This window comes from Microtus pennsylvanicus, chromosome 17 (assembly GCF_037038515.1).
Source record: "Microtus pennsylvanicus isolate mMicPen1 chromosome 17, mMicPen1.hap1, whole genome shotgun sequence".
Taxonomy (NCBI): domain Eukaryota; kingdom Metazoa; phylum Chordata; class Mammalia; order Rodentia; family Cricetidae; genus Microtus; species Microtus pennsylvanicus.
Genome location: NC_134595.1, coordinates 45,343,296 through 45,363,362, shown reverse-complemented (window position 1 = coordinate 45,363,362; position 20,067 = coordinate 45,343,296). Strand labels below are relative to the sequence as shown.

The 20,067-nt window shown below is 42.4% G+C and overlaps 1 protein-coding gene across 1 annotated transcript in view; it reads right to left on the bottom strand.

The window, feature by feature from the left end:
* Daw1 (dynein assembly factor with WD repeats 1) overlaps nucleotides 1-19,792 on the bottom strand; it is a 42,526-nt gene extending 22,734 nt beyond the window's left edge. Inside the window, exons 1-5 of the mRNA XM_075951569.1 lie at nucleotides 19,722-19,792; nucleotides 7,263-7,335; nucleotides 6,241-6,385; nucleotides 4,658-4,716; nucleotides 3,363-3,485 (exon numbers count right to left, since the gene is read on the bottom strand). Coding sequence (XP_075807684.1) covers nucleotides 3,363-3,485; nucleotides 4,658-4,716; nucleotides 6,241-6,385; nucleotides 7,263-7,335; nucleotides 19,722-19,761 — 440 coding nt within the window. The 5' untranslated portion in view covers nucleotides 19,762-19,792. The remainder of the gene's footprint in view (nucleotides 1-3,362; nucleotides 3,486-4,657; nucleotides 4,717-6,240; nucleotides 6,386-7,262; nucleotides 7,336-19,721) is intronic.
* Nucleotides 19,793-20,067: the final 275 nt, after the last annotated feature.

The window sequence follows — 20,067 nt, the reverse complement described above, 5'->3', positions numbered from 1 at the left end:
AGACAACAGCAAGATATCCAAGAGAGCCCCAGTGAGAGCCCATTATCAGAGGTGTAGCAGAAACCAGAGGCCTTAAACCAGACCAAGGACTCATGGCAATGAACACTTGCAAGTAAGGATGAATAGACTAAAGGGTAAACTGTGAGTCCCAACAGGCCGGCCACACTAAAGCTTCCACGACAAGATTCTTCTTCTTTTTTTTTTCTATTTTTGTTTTTGTGTTGTTTTGTCTAGTTTCTTTATTTTGTTTTGTTTGGGGGTTTCCCTTTCAATTTGGCTTTGATCTGGGTAGAAAGTTGCAAGGGCAGAAGACAGATATGAGGGAGGTGAGTGGGATTGGAATGCATGTTGTGATTTCCACAAATATAAAGAAAAAAAAGAAAGTTAACTACATGGATATCCATGGGTATCAATGATATCTTAGCTGTGTGGACATAGAAAACCTTTATTACAGGTCTACAAAAGGGAAATACTAAATTAAAAGGGGGAAGTCACAGAGAAAAATCTAGGAAAGCACATGGCTAATAAGATATTGAGAAGTTCCACCTCAATGATTCTTTGAGAAAATAGTACCAAATTATTCCTGTTGCAGAAGCATTCTTTATAGGGGATAGACTCACAGGGTGGAATACTGTGGGTAGAAGAGTGGGTTCAGTTGACCAAGTACTAGCCTCACAAGCACGAGTCATGAGTTCAAGGCACAGAACCCACAAGAGAGAGCCACATATTGGGGCAGGAGCGACAGACAGTTCAGGAGTTAAGAGTCTGCACTATTCTTGAAGAGGACCCGAGTCTCATAACTCCCTACAACTCCAGTTCCAGGAGATCCAATGCCCTCTTCTGGTCTCCACAGTCCCTACATTATCATCATCATCATTATTATCACATTATCACAGTAACCTACTGAAAATTCATTTTTTTCAAAAGCATAAGGAGTGGACCAAAAAGGACCGGGCCACAAGGTTCAAGTCACATACACTAAAAGAAGGTTGTAAGTGCCCACAACAAGCACAGAACGTACATCTGTCCAGACAAGCACTGATGGTCCCAGTCTACCCCAACCCAGTGCATCTGCAATTGTTCTCACTAAATGAAGCAAGGACCTTTCTATGGATGCTCCAGGGTAGCTCATCCTAATGAACACCCACAGAATGTCCAAAAGCTTCCTGGCATTCTAGGGCACTTGGGCTCCAGACTAAGGGGCATTGGCGGCTTGACATTTGATCACACTCAGAATATCATGCCTGTTAAATAAACTATGAAAAAGCATTTTCTAAAATTAAAGATTACGCCAGTATTAAAACAATATCATTTGTAATTTCAATAAAAGCTTTTGTTGCTACAGATTAGTTTAATAAGGTACTATAAAAATTATCATTCTCTGTAATGTAAAAATGTATGCTCGTGTTAATTTTTCTGCACAGTTAATCAGTTTATAATGCCAATTTAAGTTGATTGTGCCATCATAATTAATGTATTTGGGGAGTGTATTTTAAAAGATATAATGACAGGAGAAGCCCACATACTGACTGTTTTAACTGTGAGGCAAGATTGCTAGTTTAAGTGCAAACAGTCTTACAAACACCATTGTCTCCCTCTGCCACGCTGTGAAAGCAGGCTCCAGGCCTTGAGAGGGCTGGTCCCCTGCCTCCTCCCATGCCCGTTTGACCCTTTCTGCCTGCCAGAACAATCCTTGTCAAAAAGACTTCCACAGTTCCCCTCCTGTGCTCACAAGCCTCTGTGAGCAGTCCAGTCCTGCAGGATGGCCTGTACCCTCCACAGCACGTGCTGACCTCAGCGCTGCGTCCCTCTGTGGGAAACAGTCACTTCAGAACAGCCTGGCTTGCTGGACAGCTGGTGACTAAAAGTCCAAGCTGCTCCCGCCCCTCACCCTGGTATGTGTCACCAGGCTTCCTTCCACCTTCAGGCTTAGGCTTTATGTGAGCCACCCTAAGACACCCAAACCAGGAACAATCACCCTAGTTTCTTCCTCTTGGCCCTTATGTTTTGTTCCACCATCATGGTGAGATTCCTCAAACTGTCTTCATTAATGGAAAAAGTCATTTTAGGGGATCGGTTGTGAAAGAAAAAAAAAGCCTTTTTGAAATTTTACTCAAATATATACAGCCATGTGGCACTCTTATGACAGAAAGCCAAGGTCTCTGAACTCACTAAATGGTTCCAGGGTCAGCAAATTAGTCACCTGGGTTGCAGAAATCTGACTGGATTCCCACAATTCCCAGCCATGTTTTCTTTGAAATGGAATGAGGAGCTGGCGAGACGGTTCAGTGAGTAAGGTCCCTGCCGCCCACCCTGAGATGAGCTTCATCTCTTGGCCCCTCTGTGGTAAGAGAAGAGAAGTAGACCTTGGGAAATATACTCTAACTACAACATCTGCACCTTGGCATCTGTGTGTGTGTGTGTGTATAATTTATATACAATTACTTATATAAATATTCAATTTTAAATATATATTTAAAAATTGAAATTTAAAGAATAAATTTTTGGATTTTAAATAGGATGAGAAATTTAAAAAATTTAAATACAGTGGGAGGACAAAATCCATTGGCTCTTACAACATCATTAGGAAGAACGTCATCAAACATTTCCCTTCCTGCTTTCACAGACAACAGCAACTCTCTTTTCGTCTTTGCATTTCAGAAATTGAGTTAATGTGTTTTAATTGCTTTGATAACTTGTGCAATTAAATTCCTGTGTAATTTCCACATATATGGTTGAAAGCACAGGTTTCTGGACATACAACTACCCCTTGAGAAGCTTAGAATCTCACCACAGAAGAGTCAAATACAGTGATGGGTAGCTTTGTGGCTACAAACCCCCACAGTGTCCTGGGCATTGGAAACATGCAATGGGAAAAATCAGAGATGGCTCCTAATGTGCTGAGTCAGCCACCCAAAGGTTGGCCTGAAAGGGGACCTCAGCTCTTTGTGGCACTGTTACTTAGCATATTACTATATGCAGATTTATCTCTGCCACACAAGGCTGAATGCTCACTTGAAAATGAAAGAAACCACACTGCACAGTAGATGCATGCCACACTCTCCAGAGCCATGAGTACAATCCTGTACATTAGTAAGAATCGCTTCTCCAGAACCTCAAAGGGCAGGAGTCAGCATCGCTGACCATTCCAGCTTACTCTCTACACAGTGATCCCAAGAAGGGTACCCCAGCTTCCAATTCTTCATAAAACTGATGCCTATCCCAAAGGCAGTAAACATTAAAAGAGACTTGAAAAGACTCCCAAGGAATAGAGCAGAAACTCAATAAATGTAAATCCTGTCTTCCTCCTGGTGTTATGGATACACGACCGATGAAGGAGTAAGGGAATGAAATAAGCGTACCCGTAAGGATTGTTGAAGGCTATGGCATAAACCACGTTTCTGTGGCCCTCCAGGGTGTGCAGCTCCTCCCCGGATGCAGTGTCCCACACCTTGCACGTCCGATCATAGCTTCCTGTGATAAAGCTAACACAGAGAACGTGACCGCATTGCACAGTGAAAATGACAGGCATTGTGCTCCTAGGTGCCTTGATGTTTTCTGTGTTCCCCCAACTCTGCTGGATAATAACCCCTTCATTATCCTTTGCTATGCCTTTTAGTGTTGGAAATCATACATTCAAAACAAAGAACAGTTCCCAAATCCTTTGACTTAAAAACTTACTCAATGAAAAAGTAAATCTTCCAGCTCTATTCCAATAATGTATATTCTTATACAATCAAAGTGCAGGCTACAATGACTTTCATGCCTTTTGTGCAACTGCAAATACTTCATTGTGAGTAGAATTTTGATCCCAGGTGTTCAGATCATAATTTTTTTAAAGATTTATTTATTATGTATACAACTTTCTGCCTCCATTTATACCCACATGCCAGAGGAGGGTGCCAGATCTCTTTACAGATGGTTTGAAGCCACCATGTGGTTGCTGGGAATTGAACTCGGGACCTCTTGAAGAGCAGACAGTGCTCTTAACCACTGAGCCATCTCTCCAGTCCCCATAATTTTTGACATTATCATTGGCCCTCTCTTTCCCTACACTCTACACACACTCTGTCATTACATTCTACAATATCAAAGTGCATACATTTCTGTTCAAGAGCCATTTAGCTTGTGCTATTTTAATAACAGCAATCCTAGCAGACTGATAAGGCATATTTGCATGTCTGTATACCAAAATGATCCTTTCTTAACCAGACCCTCAGATCCCAAGCTGATCAAAGCATTTTCTGGATATGGCCTTGGTGGTTCACACATCATACATCAAAACAGAGCTAGACAGAAAGTGCTCTTTTTGAACCTACACATACCAACCAATCACGGCGCTGCCTGCCCCTGATTGACAGCTCCTACAGCCCAGGCAAAGACTCAGACACCCAGGGACTGTTCTGCATCTTCTTCTTCTCAGCTGTGGTACTCGATGACACCTCCTAGTGCCTCTCACACAAAATTACACACACACAAAGGAAACTCGGGCTTCCCTGTGGGAGCGAGAGCTGGCCCCACTCCTCTGTAGCCATCAGAATCCGGAAATCCAAGAGATGGGCGCATTCAGTCTGTAACTAACTGCACTGCTTGAGAACTTCTCAGACATCTTTAATATTTTTATTGCTGAAAGTTAAAAAGAACAAGGAGACCTTACCACGAGCCTGCCTTGTTGAGTGCCACATTGGTCAACGGCAGGATGTGTGCTCTGAGAACCTTCAACAGAAGGAAACACCATTTATTTTGGACTCACACAGAATAAAACATACATTCTAACTTCAAACAAATGGTGACATTTGATGTGTTCTTAGACATATGTAGTAAAGGACAAAATCCAATAGCCAAGCAAACTAGGGATAAAATAGCAGTTTGCCTCTGATAAAAACAAACTGTAGTCTCAGTAGCCATAGATAATGGCAAAAAGTAATTAATTCTTCACTGCCCATCAATACCAATTTACTGTTGAGATAAATTATGGCTACTGAAGAAGAATCCAGACTGTCCTCTACAGGCTACATATGGCTTTCTATAGATATTTGAGCAATTTACATAAGAAAAAAGCCTTAAACATGTTTCAAATACATTTTGCAATGCATTGCTACTTTTTTAATCCTAAAACTCTCTTCAAGTTGAATGCCTCATTTACCTTTATCAGCTCGTAGGTGCTTAATGAATACTCACTGACCAAATATAGTAATTGAATAACCTATTGGTTGAGTGGTTAGCTAGAGTGAGTCAGCTTCAGATATGCCTGCTTGCAGGGTACAGCTATTAATAGCTTCCTTTTTTTGCTACCACGTATGTTCCCTTCCACAAAAACTCACAGGGTCTAGGCAGTTATGCAGCTTTTATTTGTAATTAAACAGTGCCACCTGCTGGAGGAAAAATAAAGCCCGAGGAACCTTATCTTCTGGGACCTTGAAAGATGAGAACAAAGGAGAACCTGGGCATTTACTTCAGATAGAACCAATTAATGCAAAATAAACGAGTATTTATTATAGTAATAATACTATAAAATGTTAAGTCCATGTAACATGAAGAGTCTTAGGACAAATTTTTTAATTTCATTTTAAAAACTGCTCTTAAGTAATTACACAGACACATTTGTTATATTTTTAATTTAGTCAGAAACCTATGGAGAAAAACCACATATTTATACCACATTTGCTCAACAAGTCTCTAGTTTGTATTTTAATTCACAATAAAGTGAAAATAGAAAATGTTGATATCATGAAATACAACTTCTTGGAAGTATTGTAACCAGAAAATAATTTTAATAATTTGATTAAAAAGGGAAATAAATTCACTGCAAATCATTATTGAATATCTCAAGAAGTTAGGGTTTTGAACTTCATTAATTCTTTAAACAAATACCTACTGAAGGTTAATCTCGGTTAAACGCAGGTTAAATACTGAAACCATAAGCAAGTATTTTTCTAGGGAAAAAAAAACTACCTAGGCGATGGTGATGCCGCCTTTAATCCCAGCACTCGGGAGCTGGAGGCAGGTGGATCTCTCTGAGTTCAAGGCCAGCCTGGTCCACAGAATGAGTTCCAGGAGGGCCAGGACTGTTTCACAGAGAAACTCTCTCAAAACAAACAAACAAAAACATGTTTTAAGGTAAGATATTACTTGTAAGAGAAATCAACAATGCATCCAAGTTATCCTTTCTAGTGCCCCTATTCATGCCTTTAGCAGGTAGCAGCAGCTGGGATCCTCGTGTCCCTAAGCACTCCTTACCTTGAACAGGTAGAAGCTGTGGTCACAATGCTGTCTGAGCTTCTCCTGCAGCCGCTGGACCAGGAGTCTGATTTGCTGCGTCCGAGACACCGTGATCAGAGGCTCCACTTTCTGGATCTCTTCTACTAGGTTGTTGACATCGGTACTGAAATTCACCCCAAAACACTTGCATGTCAAATTTGCATCTATGCTCACAACATGAAGAAATACGTTATTTTGAGCTGGGGAGATGGCTTGGTAGATAAAGGCACGTACTACACAAGCTTGAAGGTCTAAGTTTGAATCCTCAGATGTTGGATGCACAGTGCAAGTGCCAGCAATCACTGCGCTCCTCTGGATAGGTGGAGGCAGAGCTGATAGAAGGAAGTTGAAGACCAAAGCTTGTGACTTTTTTTGAATCGTACGTTACTGGTCCATGTTACAAGCCAGCTCTGCGTGGTGAATCTTGGGTACTCTAACCTATGGAGAATTCCTCTGGGTTTCACTGGGGAACCCCTGGTCTTAAACCTCCACCCACTCCCTGACAGCCCATCAGCCCTGTGCAATACTTCTCCACTGAAGAAACCACAGGCTCAATTGTATTCTTCAAACCCAGTAACCGGTACAGCCAAGAAGAACTTAGGGAGACAGGATGACCTATGGGATCCTGGCCAGGGTCCTGGTACACAGAAGGGAAATGGGATAAACCTCAGAGAGTCTGAGTATAGTATGGACCTGGCTGGATTAAGGATAATGTGTCAATACTAGCATGCTGGCTGAGACAATTCGACCAAGCCAACCTAAGACACTAAACAGGGAAAGCTGGCCACTCTGTCTTAAATACTTTTCTATCACTATTCTAGACTAACCAGTTCATACTTTATAATAATCCTTCTCAGAAAAAAAGGAAGAGCAGAGTGATGGCCTTTGTGTTTTTAATAATAACGTTATTCAGCCCAGCCAAACCCGCATACTTGCTGGAGTGGTCATCTAAGGTTCTGCTGTGAGGCACACGCTGCATCACATAGCTAACGCTAACTTACCTAGGATTGAGCTCAAGCAAATCTATGGATTTGGTCTTTAATTCTCCACCTTTTTCATATTCCAGCATAATTCCTGTAAAATACACAAGTGTGATATAAGAAAACCTAGGAAAAGGTTTATGCACTTTGAGGTCTTTTATAACTTTTACTTTTCAAAGCTGGGTGGTGTTGGTGCACGCCTTAAATCCCAGCACTCAGGAGGCAGAGGTAGGTGGATCTCTGTGAGTTCAAGGCTAGCCTGGACTACAGGGTGAGTTCCAGAATAGGCTTCAAAGATACAGAGTAACCCTGTCTCGAAAAAAAAAACAAAAAAAAGCAAAAACAAAAAACTTTGAAGATTTTCAAGCATTGTTTTCTATCTATGTTTGTGTGTGGTACGTGCACACATTCGTGTGGCATGCAAAAGAGGGCGTGCACACACCTGCATGAGCGCATATGTAGGAGCCGGAGGTCGGCACCAGGTCTCTTAATCTATCATTCTCGATTTTTCGAGGCAGGGTCTCTCAAGCTCATCAGTTGGGCTAGGCTGGCTTGCCAATGAGCATTCAGTGTTTGTCAAAAGATATGAAATCTGGTCCTCAAGCTTCTGTGGCACTGTGGTTTGAATGCGGACTATCTTCCATCAGCTCACAGGTCCCCAGCTGTGATGCTGTTTAGAAAGCTCATGAAACCTTTAGGAGATGGAACCTCCTTGGTGGGAGTGGGCCACTGCAGGGCAGAAGAGGTTCTAGCCAGACCCACTTCCTGTTCATGCTCCACTTCCTGAGGGTTGATGAAATGTGACCAGCCCACAGCAGAGTCACAGTGGAAGCCCTGAGCTCTTTGTCCTAACACCTGCACTTGGTCCTGGCAGGTAGAAGCAGCAAAACACAGCCATGACTCCGGCTTCAGAGGAATAAGACTCCACAGACATCTAGAACTCACAAGCATGTACTCATATACAGACACATACACATAATTTTTTTAAAAAAAGCAAACCTTAACAATAATCAATGTTTCAACAGAGTCACAGCAGCTTGTTTGCTGGAGTGAGACTATACAAGGTGGAACCAGCCAGCATTCTAACACTGAGAGGGAAAACAGGCTCGCAAGTCCCTATCACTAGCTGAGGCACTATGGGTAGTCGAATGCTGGCCGTGGAGAGTCAGCTTTACTTCTCCCACACTCAAGAATATAGGACCAGCATGACATTGAAGAGTGGCGGGCGCGGGGGTGGGGGTGGGGGGGATAAGTCGAAAGTGAATATCATCAAAATGCATTATATACATGGATGAAATCTTCAAAGAATTAATGAAAATCCTATGTGTTTTCATAATTCCACAATTATCCAGGCCAACGGGATACGAACGGGGGTCCCTGATAAACCTGGAGGAGAGTAAAGGAAGAGCAAGAGACACGAGAAACGACGGCAAGACAGGATTTCTGATCAAACCGCGCTTTATTATTTCTCAGAAGCTGTTATATAGCAAACAGGCAAGGGGGAGAGGAAAAGGTCAGGTCTGCTGGAATTCAGCAATTCCCCAGCTGATAAGGAAATACTGAGGGTCTGTGATTGTTGGCTAACAAGGAAATGCTAATTGTTTCTAAAAGCCTAGTGCCTGCCGGTCTCATTAGGAGATAAGATACCAGGTTGATTTCCTAGGCCCTGCAGAATTTATCCTGCAGAGGGGATAGAGGCGAATATTTTACTTAACTTGTGAGTTTAAGATGGCAGTAAACAAAATGCAGATCTCAAAATACAGGTCTTTGCTTCCAGCACACACTCACAAAGCCACTTGCAGTATGTTTTAAGAATAAAAATTCTGGCAATAAACAGAATTTATTAAAATGAATGAATTGAGAATTTTTTAAATAACGAAAAGGGTACCAGGTGGTGGTGGCACCTTTAACCCTGGCACTCAGTAAGGCTGAGGCAGATGGATCTCTGTGAGTTTGAGGCCAACCTGTTCTGCAGAGTGAGTTCCAGGATAGTCAGAGCTACACAGAAAAACCCTGAATTGAGGGGGAAAAAAAGGGCAAAAACAAACAAACGAAAAGCCAGGAAGGACAATGCTTTTGTAGATTGGCTCAATCCTAAAAATGACTAGAGGTATAATCTGTGTCTGCAAAGACTGAGGAATGAAATATACTCAACCCGCACAAGAGAGAGAAAAGAGACTAGAACAAGGAACTGATCACGTCCTAATCACATGCTTTGCCTGCCTCATTGTACTTCCTCTGGATGCTAGTCACCTCCAAACTCCAGTGTGGGCCACAAGAGCATCTCACAATTTTCAGACGTCTAGGTCAGCAAACATGCTTTCATTGTGCAATGGTTTTCATGTTAAAGTTCAGAACTTTTAAGCATGTGTTAAGCGGTTTTATAACAGATCCATAAATTGCTATCCCAACAGTACCTGCGATTTAAAAAATAGCCCGTGTGTTTCCCAAAGAAAAGCGTCAGGACAAACGGCACAGTAACTTTACACTGATCTTCAGCAGCCTAACTGCCAGCTGTATTCCCACTCCGACGTCTGCGTTCAAATTCTTGCCATTCCTACGCTGTTTCAGACGAAATACGAGGAAAAAATAGCCATACACAGGTGAAACAGCCTTTTCAGATGGTGATGGTTCTTCATGAGTATGATAATAAAACTTAACAATTACAAGGTTTTTCCATATACTGTGAAACTACAGCCACTTCAGGGAGTTCTGTGATGCCTGGATAGATTAAAAATCTAGAGTTTTCTGTGGATTTTTATCCAGGCATAACTGGAAAACATTCCCTCTGAGTTGTGCATAGCTTCTGCTGTTCACACAGCTTCCAGGGACCACATCTGTTAGTGGTACTTCCAATCTCATCAGAAAGCTCTCACTGATGGCAAACTGTCATGGCACTGTGGTAGATGTGGGTTTTCTTAACTTCTTGTTTTCTTTGAAAGCCCCAATTTTATCACTGGCAAGAAATACTGATTGTCTGGCAAATGCCCCAAATCTGAAGAGAGTCAGTTATCTGTCAATCTCAAGTAAAAAATGATCTGCAAGGGTTAGGAGTTGTACAGGAAGGGACAACTAATTCTATAACTCACACAACCACAACCTCAGATATTTTCCTAAGGACCACCGTGGTGCTCGCTGAACACATGAACATGATATGTGGTTGGATAGGCGTCCTCAGACTGCTTACTTAGATTAGCGTTCCCTGCCTTTGTACCCATGACCTCCCAGAGGTAGCCAATTCCACAGTTCATACTCCCTTCTACCTCCAATAAATCTTCCTTGGGCTTTTCTGAATGCACTCTGTCTTTCTTCTCCAATGGCTTTTTTCCTTTTAATCTGAATCTATACCCAAGTATTCTTCTCACTTTATCTCTCTGTCATCTATCTATGTATCTATCCATCTATCTATCTTGCGTTGGTGTTCATGGCTTTGTCATCAATATGCTAACTATTAATTATAATTATAAACATTAATTATAGCTCCCTAATGTAGGCTTCTTGAATTCCAGACATGCTGATGACCTACCCTCACATTAAACAAGCAAGGCTCTTCTCCCAGCCCTGTTCCTCCTCTAAGGTCCCTTCCTGGTGTCACAGTCTTGGAAGAAATTCATCTCAATACTGTCTTGCAACACTTTACTTGGCAAAACTGTGCATATCACCCATGTGTCTGGTAAGGAATGAAGTTTACTACCTTAGAATAGAAAAAGCATTCAGAATACTTTTAATGACCGCTAAAACTGCCCTGAACCTCTAGCACAGGAGGATGATGGGACTTATGTGCTATTTGCCATGGTTTGTCTTGACACAGTTTGTCTTCATAGGAGAGAGTTGTAGTAAAGATTTGGAGTAAGACTCTGGCTCTATAGTTGTAAAATAAACTTATGAACAGAAAAGGTTCTGAAGAAAATTCTTTTTTATTTAGGATGAAAACAGGCAGCCTTTGTGACATTGAAGTTTTCAGCAAAATGTGGATATTACATTTTATCATTTTATTAGTCCTTTGAGAATTTCATACGAAATGCTTTGACATATTCCCACCATTCTCCAGCTCCTCCCAGAAGCACGCCTTGCTTCCCTTCCCTCCCACCTTTGCATCCTTAGTTTTTATTTAAACCCATCACATTTTTTAAATCCTTTAAGAACATAGTTAAACGCACTATGATCCAGAAATAATAGTGTGAGGGAGATTAAAGGAACAAAGTAAAGATCTAAGGTTGAACTGGATAAATTATATGTATATATTTTAACAAATAAAGAAAGATGCAATTAATAGAAAGATCCCATTTACAACTGCAAAGCGAACTTCTGAATGCCTGAATAGGAAATCAATGAGTGATAGACAAGATACATCTTGAAAGACCCTACAGACCCCCTCCTCAAAACCTGCAGCTAGCATGCTCCAGGGGGAATGTCCTGTTTGCTTTAAAAAAAACTCTCCAGATCAGCAGCCAGCCTGCTCCCATAAGAACATCCCACGTGCCTGAGAGAGCAGGAGATAGAGATAGAAAGACTGCAAGGCAAGATGTCAATAAGATAGGATATCAACAAAGCAGTTAGCTATAAGATAGGAACAGGATGACTGTTACCAGGCATCCATGCTGAGAGAGGAAACCATTCATGCCCCCGCCTCATTCCGGTCAACCGATAACCACGCTTTTGCTTCTGTAAACTTGCTTTTTGCTCTTCCCTATAAAAAGACCTCCCCCCAGTCTGCAGGTGCGCAAGTCCTCCGAAAGACTTGCTGCCCGCAGGTACCTGTGTTTACTCAATAAACCTCTTGCTAATTGCATCCTGTGGCCTGGTCTCGGAGTGTCCTGGTTCTGGGGTCTTCATCAGAGAAGAAAGGTCCTCTCTGAGGGTCTTTCAATCTGAATCATTAAACAACAGCCCAGAAAATGTGACAAAAGGAGAGGTACCGTTTTGGAAGACAAAAGGCAATACTGTAAAGATGTCAAATAAATGTGTGAAATTGATACCATAAAATCTTCATATTTGGAACTTGAAATATTGTTTGTTCTACTCTGAACACCAATAAACTATAAGACAATAAAGTATAGTTCTGATACAAAATAAATCATTGTGAAAGAATTATCTACACATTGACATTTCAAAGCAAGGTTAAGGGAGCATATGGAATTAATGGGCAAACAATGAACTATTTAGCAAGGAATGATGCATAAAATCAGTTGGTTTTAAAAAATAACGTATCTTTCACACATACAAAAACATACAAGCAGATTAGAGATAATATTTGCAATAAAACATGAAGTAGTTTGAGTACTAGAACATATTTATAGTTCAGGGTCAGCAATCAGCCTTTTAACAGCTCAGGATGGGGTTTTCAAAAGCCTCCTGCTGCTAATTTAAAGCTAATTTAAAGTAAAGAGCTGATGACATTAAAAACAAACTATGATCAGTGAAAACATCTCAACTCAGGAAGTTCAATGTGAAGAACTGTAACCCTGATTTTAGAAAAGAAAACTAAACAAAAGACATGAGGGGCTAACTTGGGGTGGGGGCAGGCAATGATGAGTACATATACAAAATTAAAGAGTTTCTGCCTCACTAATAAGAGAAAATTAACAATATGATTTTCATAGAGTACCGAAGATTGGGAGTGCTAGTAACATGCCATGCTCACACAACTGTGTGAGGACATGGGCAATCTTAGTTCTTTTCTTTAATTTCTTTAATTTTTCCATAAGATTTATGCCTAATTAAATATTTTTAAAACTATAATAAAACTTTAATAAGAGGTGAAAGGAGAAGAGAAATGGTAGGGGTTAATACTGATGGAATATAAACTCTTAAGGAATGGGGGCCCCACCAGACTAACTGACCCAAATAAGATTCCAGGGGCTGGAGAGATGGCTCAGTGGTTAAGAGCACTGACTGCTCTTCCAGAGGTGGTGAGTTCAATTCCCAGCAACCACATGGTGGCTCACAACCATCTGTAATGAGATCTGGTGCCCTCTTCTGGCATGTGGGCATACATGGAGGCAGAATGTTGTATACATAATAAATAAATCTTTAAAAAAATAAATAAGGTTCCATATTTTAAACTATATAAAGCTGACCTAAATGTGAGGCAGTGCTATCATTAAAATGACTTTCCTTTTCTTTGACTGCAGGATTTTACAACATAGATAAGTGGACTTGTGTAGTGTTATTGAGGAAAGCAAGCACTCAAAACTGTTTTCTAGGATTGCTAATAGGCCACAACACTTTGGGGGTTTAAGCAACCTTTACACAGAGATTGCATATCAGATATCTTGCATATCAGATATCTACATTATGATTCATAACAGTAGCATGTAGTGGCATTTCAAATATATATTAATAAATAAAGACTGCCTGAAGATATGAGGGTAAAACAGTCCCACTGGTCAGCCTTGCAGACTAGATTATGTTAACACACACCTTTAACCCCAGTAATCACCCTAGTTGCCATTGACACCGAGTGTTGCATGCCTATAATCCCAGTGGTGCATGTCTTTAATCACAGCCCTAAAGAGGAATATAAGATGGGGTGAGACAGCTCTCAGACACAGTCACCTTCTGAGATTCTTGGAGGAAGGATAGCCAATTCAAACTGAGGTCGAGGTAAGAGCCAGTGGCTGGTTGTTTTACTTTTCAGATCTTCAGGTTGAACCCCAATTTCTGACCCTGAATTTTTATTAATCATGCTTCAGTAGCAAAATTACAGTCATGAAGTAACAGCTGCTGTGGGACAAAAGGGGGAGGTGCTGTGGGAGGACCTTCAGCTCCTTCAGCCAATAGCCGCTGAAGTACGAGCAAACTGTGCTGCGGAGCAGAAGGTCCTCCAGCAGCAAACAGCAAAAATAATTTTATGCTTGGGGGTTACCACAACGTGAGGAATTGTGTTAAAGTTGCAGCATTTGGAAGGTTGAGAACCACTGCCATAAGGGATGCATATGTGATAAGATAATCTGTGTCTTAAAAACTGGAAAAAATAGAAGCTGACACCCCACATTGTGCATTTTTAAATCAGCAAATGAACTTTAATCAGAAGTCTGGTCTGCTCTTTTCCTGTTTGCTTCCTGACTTGTTTCTATCAAAATCATTGATGTCCAAGGCCCTGAGGCTGATTAGGAAACATGAGAGAAATTGCTGTCCGCGAGGTCTAGAGAGTAAAGCACAAAATCTAAAACACGCACATTTGGTTGTGTCTCTGTGGTAAAATGTCAAGGCAGTGTGTTCATCCTTTCCACAGCTACCGGGCTGCAACTGGAGCCCAAGGTTGTGGCATGAGCTACAGCAAATATAAACCAACAGACAAAGGTGCTAACAGTGTCCATCACTCCCCCGTGATGTGTTTCTGCCTTGCAATATTCCTCACCTTCTGTTGGCCATCAGTTACTATGCAATAGGCCTAATTGTGAAAACATTACGGAAAGAAACCTCTATCAAGAAATATTAGTATTCTTTGCTCTGAACAGTAGAGACTTTTGATGTGCTGGGAATCTTAGCCAGCTTAATTGATGTGTATTTATTTCCTAACCAAAGAGCAAGGAACTGAACCCAAAACAACAAAACTGACAAAGGCTGTCATAACTGACCTGGTGGGAAAGCTCAGCCAGTACCACCCATGCTTCAAAAAGTCAAGACCTTTCAGTTAATAAACCATGAACGTACCCAACATAGAAAGGGAATGAATGGTCTAGGTAGGGTCAGCCACATCCTGCTATGTGCGTTTAGTTACCAGGTATTTAGGTAGGGACAGGATTGACTTAGTAGATGAAACAGAAGAATGTTTCAGACTTTAAGTGGGAGGATTAAAACGAAAGCCTTAGAAGAGAACACAAAATTGTTTCTAGATAGACCCGTTATAGAGTACAGGAAACATTCCATGTCAAGCATTTTTTCCCATATGATAATGTTAGTAAAACACCCACTTGCTAGTCAGTAGTGTTTGGGAAACTTGCATATAAAATAGCACCCCGAGGACTGGAATTTAGAAATCAAATGTCTAATTGTAGTAAGTAATAAGGCCTCACTATAAAAATAATCATTAAGTCAAGAGTGGCAAGCCAGAGTCTGCAGCCTGTCTGAAGTATGAGACTCTGGCTGTCAGAGTTGGATCAAGCAGAGACAGGGTTTCTCTGATCTATTCTTGTTTCAGCTGAAGTTCCAGAATCATCCTTGCACATTGTCTCATCAAGCTCGCTTATTCAACACATGTCAGTGGATGTTAAAATATCCACCAAGCTCTATGCACCTGCTGAAAATAGGTGATAAACAACCACACAAAGTACCTCATAGAACTCTTATCTTGTGAGGAAAGTCAAGCAAGAAAAATTAGTCAGGGGACAGTGAGTCAGATTGACACAACCCCAAGGTGGGATGGGGAAATGAAATCAGGAAAGTGATCTTGGCACTACCTTGAGAGGATGGAAGTTTTAGAAAGAGAAGCCACCTATTTGATACACCTTTGAGGAAAGTGCCAGTAGTCTGGGAACTCCTGCTATGCAAATGAACACAGGAAAACTATTCCAGGAAGAAGGAGGATTAGCCTTGTGGACTCTAAGTAGGACCACACCCAGCTGGCCCAAAGCATAAGGAAAAGAGTGTTGCTGCCAAAGGCAGACTGAGAAAATATCAGGGTCAGAGAGGCAGAAGGGTGCGGTCCTGCAGGAGGCTGGACAGCGTGGCCTTTTGGCTCTGAGATTTAAAATGAACTAAAGTGTGGCGAGCTTGGGAAGCAGAGGGACTTCCTCAAATGGACACGTCAGCCGAGCCATTGGGTTGTTCTGTCGACATGGGACAAGGGAGAGGTTATAGTCATAGAGAAAATGGATGTGATGGTGGAATGAGGCTTCTGATGTCTGTTAATATTGGTATAATATTAATATAATGTTGTATCAGAAAGATGATAGATAGATAGATAGATAGATAGATAGATAGATAGATAGATAGATAGACAGAGATTGATGGATTGGTGGATGAAGGGATGAAGAGGAAAGAGTAAACTGGAGCAGGGCAGTGGTGACGCCCACCTTTTATCCCAGCACTCAGGGAGGTAATGGCAGGCAGATCTCTGCGAGTTCGAGGCTGGCGTAGTCTACAGAGTGAGTTTCAGGATAGCCAGAGATACACAGAGAAACCCTGTCTTGAAAAACCGAACAGAAAAAAGAAAGAGGAAACTGACAGAATTACTCATTGAACAAGGTATGAAGTGAGAATTACGAGTGAGACTGATCTTTGTCATGAGCTAATGTAGACCCAAAGCTACAGCTGAGATGGGAAAGACCACGGGAAACTTAGCCCATCTGAGGTGTACATTGGATGCGTCGGTGAAGATGTCAGACAGGTTGTTCTGGAGTACTCAGGGTAGTTTCCTCAGCCTTGGGAACAGCTGAACTTGCCCCTCAAATGAGTGCAGATAGATGAGAGAAGTTTGAGGTCAGAGGTCTGGGGCATTCCAAACTAGGAGGGCAGAGGAGCCAGCAGGTCAGAGAAAGGAGCGGTAGTGAGATGAAAGAAGGGCAGAGAATTCGTCTTAGAAGCCAGATGGAGCAGCCATGTGAGTTCATTGCTGCTGTCTGCTCAGGAGTGTGACATAAGCAGTGGATTCAGATACACAGAGGTCAGTAGAATCCTGAAAAAGACAGGTTTCAGAGTGTGGTAACAGTGAAAGCAAGAAATGAACTAAAGAGAGAAAAGAGGGAGTTTGTAGAACATGTGGCTCAAAATAGGCTTACACCGAAGGGAGAGGACAGCCATGCTGGCAACTGGGGAGTCACCAGAAGTGTGAACTAAGTGCTACTGACTTACAACTTGACATAGCCAATCAACTTGTCCCACAGAAAATACCTCACGTGCTGATAATTGACTGTACGGGCATCGCAGCCCATGTCCATAACCTGAGCTCCACAGAGAAGGGTTCAAGTGGGGCCAACGTTTACCAGACTCTGTTCTAGTTTGATTCCTGCTGCTGTGCAGAACAGTATGACCAGAAGAAACTCCAGAGGGGGAGAGAATTTATTTGACTTACACATCCCCATTACAGTCTATCAATGAAGGAAGTCAGGGCAGGAACAGAGGCAAGAACCATGAAGGAACACAGCCTACTGGCTTGCTTCCCATGGCTTACTCAGCCTGCTTTCTTATACAACCCAGGATCACCTGCCCAGGGAGGGCACCACCCCTAATTAACTAGAAAAAGCTTCATAGACTGCTTCTAGGCCAATCTGGTGGGATCAGTTATTCAACCGAAGTTCCCTCTTCCCAGATGCCTCTAGCTTGTGTCAACCGACCAGCAGTCTCATTTGATGAGAAATAAAACAAGAATAAATGTAGAGGAAGTTAGTAAAAGGTACCTTTGACACGGAAAAGGAAGGTCTTGTTGGGTCAGTGACATTAACTGAAGGGAAGTAAAGGAAAGAGCTTAGCTCTTGTGAGGTCTAGAGGAACTTTGTCCAGGGAGGGGATGGTGAGCAACAGGGCCTTCTTGTAAGTTTTGGAAGATTGCTTCAAAGTTCTAAAGTATAGAGAGGACAGAGAGTAAGGTTCTAGAAGCTGACAGAAGAGGCTGAGCCAATTCTTCCAGACTGCGTATTTGATTCTAAGCCGAACAGGAGCACGAGAGAAGACTATTGGAGACGATTGGTTTAGATTCTACCGGCAAACAGGAGGTGAGAGTGAAAAACAGAAAGCCGGTTAACAAGACACTGCCAGCCCGACAAGGAATGGCAGATGCCTGAATCGGGTTGGTAGAGGGAAGGGATGCTGAGCCAAGAACACTGGGCGACGCAAAGAGGGGTGAGCTAACGGATACACAACATTTTGGAAGTAGAGGCGATACAATTTGTGGATAAATGGAAAAGCGTGAGCAGAAAGGAGCAGTAAGAGGAGGCAAGGAAAATAGAGGACGGCCATGTGGCTTCTGCAGGAAAAGAAAAGAACCACTGGGCAAGAAAAAAAAGAGAGAGAAATAGGCAATGATACCTGCTGGCAGGGAACACAACCTGCAAAAACAACAAAATCAGGATGGCATCAAAGAGGAATACTGATGTCCTTGTCTGTTAGATATATTGGTTAGAATTATGAACTAAAATGTTGGCTGCATTGCCTAGGAAAACCCTCTTGCCGTCCTCCCTCCACGCCCACCCCCCACCCCCCACTAGGACTAGGGGCTGGAGTGGGGGAGTGGGTGGGGCTTTGTCTCTTAAAGGAACAGGATACCCAGGTGACAGAACAGACCATTACATTATGTCTTGAAATTCTTGAAGTCCACTTCCATAAAACTGTCTTGGTTAAACTGTCATAAAGTGAGTTAACTCGCCTCTGAAATTTCTGCAGGCCCTTTACCCAAATGTGGCGTTGAGCAGGAGTTCCGAACCAAGTTTTGAGAGCTTTCTTTTACATATTTCATTTTATTTGCTATTTCAGCCACGCTTATTATTTATGTTACAGGTGAGCACATATTCCACCGTATACATGCAGAGGTCACGAGAGAACTTCGGGGAGGCAGGTCCCCCTTCCACCTCTTTAGACTGAACTCACACCATCAGCTTAGCCACAAGTATCTTGACCCACACTGAGCCTTCTCCCTGACCCTTTTATTTTTAATTGAGTTCCTAGATAAAATTTGGGAGTTTTTCTCCTTTTTTTTTTTTGTTGTTGTTGTCATTGCTTTGGGGGGGGGGGGTGCTTTGTTTTGTTTTGATTTTTGAGTCAGGGTTTCTCTGTGTAAGGACCCTAGCTGTTCTGGAACTTGTTTTGTAGACCAGGCTGGCCTCGAACTCACAGTGGCACACCTGTCTCTGCCTCCCAAGGCTTGGGATTAAAGGCCTGAGCCATCACACCTGGCTTCCTTCTATTTTTGTCCACACCAAGTTGTATTTCATTTACTCTCTGATGGTGATCATGCCCCTTCCCCAGCCTGTACGGCATGACCACCAGAAAAGTATATCCTACTCTAAGACAGCAGCGTTATGTGGGCTTATTTCATAATCACTTCACCAGAATCAAGGACTCTGACCTTGTTCAAACTCCTGTAGCGAGGGGCACAAAGAATGTAAGTTACAGGTTCAGAGCGTGCTTTCTCAATGCAGCAGACTGGAGTGTGTGGCAAAGGGAATGTATTTGGCTGGCTGTGCATTTTTTTTTTCAAGCTTCCTTCACTTAGACTTGGTCATTAAGAGTTTAAAATGACAGAAAGTTCCAGAAAACACTATCCCAGGACGTCACTATTCATTTCTCTTCCAGCCCCACCCAACTCCGACTTGTGAGTTACCAGAAAACTTTTAGAAGTTTAAAGACTTCCTCAAAGAGTCACTTAAAGGATTTGAGGGAACAAGAGTCAGTTTGTGAAAGGGTAGGGGGCCCAGACAGGAGAGCTCTGGCTTCCTGTCCCACTCAACACAGCAAGGGGGCGCGATGTTCCTCCCCAGGTTCTTTGTCCTAGACTATCCCAGGCTGGGAACCCAGAGCCCGCAGGTGGGAACTCCGTACCTGGTGGGTAATACCGAAGCAAGAGGCTCTTGAGCTTCATTTTCTTAGGCTTCCACGCTGATGGGCTTCGTAGCCATGGAAACGGACAAACAGCAGAAGGTCCCTGAGGCGCATGCGCCAAGTGTTTCTTTGTGGACTTTGGCTAGCCCAACCGCAGCAGGTCCGGAGCTGGGTGCGCTCAGCAGGCAGCGGGCAGTCAGAGGAGCGAGCAACCAGTGTTCCCAGGGGAGACGGTAGTCCGTCCCATGTCCTTTAACTGTTTAAATTTTTCCTGAATCGACTCGTTTAATTTTAGCTTCTTTTCAAGTGAAAGGAAAAAAAATGCTATTGTGGAAAAGAAAATGTT